Here is a 3,495-nt window from a genome sequence, read left to right on the forward strand (position 1 = left end):
ATAATCATCCGCTAATGTGACTTATCCAATTAGTGTCCAATCAGCATTTAAAAGAATAAAAAAATATTAAAAAAATTAAAAAAAAAAACTATAGCAAGTTGTCTATTGAACATGGAACCTGCTACATTATACTATTATTTTTTTTTACATTTTTAAAATTAAATTTGTATTTTTAGAAAAAATGTAACTTTCAATTATGTTTACCTTAAAAAGCAAAAAATTAATTTAATTTAAAAATCACTTGGCCATCCAAATAATATATCGAGATTTTTATTTTGTTTTAAAACCTTATTTTGAGCTCATTTAAATCATTATACTATTATTTTTTTTTACATTTTTAAAATTAAATTTGTATTTTTAGAAAAAATGTAACTTTCAATTATGTTTACCTTAAAAAGCAAAAAATTAATTTAATTTAAAAATCACTTGGCCATCCAAATAATATATCGAGATTTTTATTTTGTTTTAAAACCTTATTTTGAGCTCATTTAAACTCAAATTAGACACCTATAACTAAATTTTATTCTTATAAAATTCTAATAGTTTTTTTTTTTGCAAAATTAGATTTTTATTTTGATTTAAGCCCTTATTTTGGAAAAATTATTAGATGTGGAGTGTGCACCGTCCTCACAAATATTACTACCTAACGGTATGGAGTCCAGCGATATCGAGTGCCGATATCTAAGACTTGTGCGAACAATTCTCCCCGTCAGTACTCCACACCTAATAATCTCTCCTTATTTTGAGTTGGGCGATGCGAAAATTGAGGTGCAACATCCAAATTTCCAAAAATAAATTTCACAGATGTGTCCGTAGACGTTTCATGAAGGTTGGTTCTTGTCGACTAGGGTTTTTGGGAGCCGGGCATGGCAGATGAGGAAAATGAAAGAAGACCTGCAACTATGGATCTGAATCTTTGTCTTTGCCTTCCACGTTCTCGTCGCGGTCGCATTCTTGAATTGGGCTCCGATCTGTCTTTAAGCCCGTTGCCACTGCCGGGTTCCTCTCATTCCAGCGAAAGCCGTGCTCCTGAGGCAACCTCCGCGGAGATGGAGGCGTCGGCATCTCACGCTCCTCACTCCCCTTCCCATGCTTTCATTGCGGAAGCTGACGTTCCATCAGCTGGTCCCTGGCAACCGGCTGTTGAAGATACCATTCCCCCTCGCTGTCTTGGTTATGAACCTTACGAACCTACCTGTGCTCAGGAGACCGAAGGACCAATCATTCTATATTCTCCATCAAACGCTCAGGTTTTGCAGACCGATCAAGTGGTTGTTGAACCAGCGGAGAGAGATGGGGAGTACGATGCCTCAATTGACGATATATTGGGGCTCCGTTTCGTTGATGATAATTCAGCTCGGGACGACGCTTCTCAAACGCCATACTCCCCTTCGTATAATCCAACCTCAGCAGATTCCCACGATGATGACGAAAATTTTGATACTATCCTTTCTCTTCTATCACAAAATCGCAGTGAACTATATTCTAGAGCTGATGGGTCCTCATCACAGCAGGACCTGCTTCAGTGTCCTGATCGGATTCGAAGGTTGATTGAATCCCATGGTTGGAGGGAAAGTTCTCTTAGGCAATCGCTTTCACGCCGCTCTGAAAGAACAGATTTTGCTCGACATTCTTTACCTAGTCCCGAACAGTTGATGCTAGAAATAATGAATCCACAGCAGTCCTTAGCCACAACTGGGAAGCAGAAGGCTCCTGCTGAAGTTGCTACCTCAGAGAGCTCTGAGAAAGAAGCAGAGGAAAAAAATAAATGCGCAACTAACTTCGACTGTTATATCTGCTTTGATATAGCCAAGGAACCTGTTGTCACGTCATGTGGCCATCTCTTTTGCTGGCCTTGCTTATATCAATGGCTTCATGTCCATTCTGACGATAAGGAATGTCCAGTTTGTAAGGGAGAGGTAAGTGAAGCTATTGTAACTCCTATATATGGGAGAGGGTGCTCGAGATCTGATATTGAAAATAAAGATGAAGAAAACAGTGCATCAGGCCTCTCAATTCCTCCAAGGCCCCGTGGCAATCGGCGTGAAAGTTGGAGGCAGCATTTCTACTCAATTTCGCAAAGAGTTGCAGAAGGAATTACATACTCTTGGACCAGTTTTCTAAATTATCAGATACCCATTATGACTACGTCTGTGGTCAGAACAGTTGAGAGGGAAGGGGGGATTACTTTAGGCGGAGCAAGCACTGCGGAAAGAAGATTTCCAAGCGATGTTGCATCTGTTCTAAGAGATGGCGGAACAGAGTCCATTCACAATGAAATTGATGCTTGTTTTCTTGCTAATGATAGTTTGAGTGCCATGGATTCTGATATTGGAAGAGCAATTGAAAGATTTATAGAAAATACCAATTTCTATGGATCATCCTCATCTTTTAATGCACTAGATGCTGGGGCAAGAACGGCTGCTGATCAGGCACCTGCTTCAAGTACCGTGGCAGTGATAAGTGGTGAAAGCTCTGCTAGAGATGCCTCAGCAGAACCTAACAACGCTGGATCTTCTAGACCATACAGAAGAATAGAAGGAAGCATTTCTTCTGGCTCTTCTGATGATGGAGGAAGCCTTCATGCTTGCAAGAGGAGAAGGCTTCACTAATCATGTCTATGTTTATGTTCTATTATTTATTTTGCAATGTTCATAGATTTTGTTCTTAAATTGTTTATAGTGTCAGTGTTTTTCATTGAAAATCTTCTGTACTTAGCAACTCGTGACATTTTATCAATTTTAATGAGTTTTCTTGTATTACTTTTGTTGTTTATTCACATTTTATATACACAGTAGAAAAAATAGATATTTTAATTAGAGCTGTTGTTTGTTGTGATTAGTTTGAGCAACTGGAATGCTTGTTCATTCGTATAAGGTTGAATACGTGCAGCTTTATCCTGTATGGTTGTCTTAAATATCGTTAATGGGTTGATATGTGGTGATGATAAGTGGCATTGTCCTTTTGTAGTAAAACGTATTAGTTGATCTTGCATGGACTTTTCCAAGATGGTTTACAGGAGTGTAAGACATTTCATGGTTAAGCATCAGGGATTTTGTTCTACTTGGTTTTTCCTTTAACTTTTGAATATGCTGTGACAGGAAATCAATCGGCGCCCTCTTCTCTCTTGGAAGGCATTTTTACTAGGCACTAGGAGAGACTGTGGATGGCCTAGCCCAACATAGGTATTAGTTGAAGCTGCTTTCATTTTATTTAGAGGTGATATTTGCGATGGAGGTTAGTGTACCATCTATTTCTAGACAATCTTAAAACTTTTTGTTGTTCTTTTTTATGAAATTAGTTATCTTGTCCTATCTTATATTTGATTGCTTTCTTTATATTCTTAAGATTCACATGCATAGCTATTGGCCTATTGTTCTACATTGTATGGTCAAATTGTCTCTTGTAATCAACTTATAATTTTGGCAAACTATTTTCTTTCCTTACAAATTAAAAAAAAAATTTATGATTTTTTTACTCTATTTTTTTAATTAC

At 37.5% G+C, this 3,495-nt stretch overlaps 1 protein-coding gene across 1 annotated transcript; it reads left to right on the forward strand.

Annotated features, from left to right (window-relative positions):
- The first annotated feature begins 702 nt into the window (after nt 1-702).
- LOC110098872 lies at nt 703-2,762 on the forward strand. Its single transcript, XM_020825816.2, has one exon. It carries the CDS (start codon nt 867-869, stop codon nt 2,610-2,612), a length of 1,746 nt encoding a protein of 581 aa, XP_020681475.1. The 5' UTR covers nt 703-866; the 3' UTR covers nt 2,613-2,762.
- The last annotated feature ends 733 nt before the right edge of the window (nt 2,763-3,495 follow it).

The sequence above is a fragment of the Dendrobium catenatum genome, unplaced genomic scaffold (assembly GCF_001605985.2).
Source record: "Dendrobium catenatum unplaced genomic scaffold, ASM160598v2 fragScaff_scaffold_811, whole genome shotgun sequence".
Classification (NCBI taxonomy): Eukaryota; Viridiplantae; Streptophyta; class Magnoliopsida; order Asparagales; family Orchidaceae; genus Dendrobium; species Dendrobium catenatum.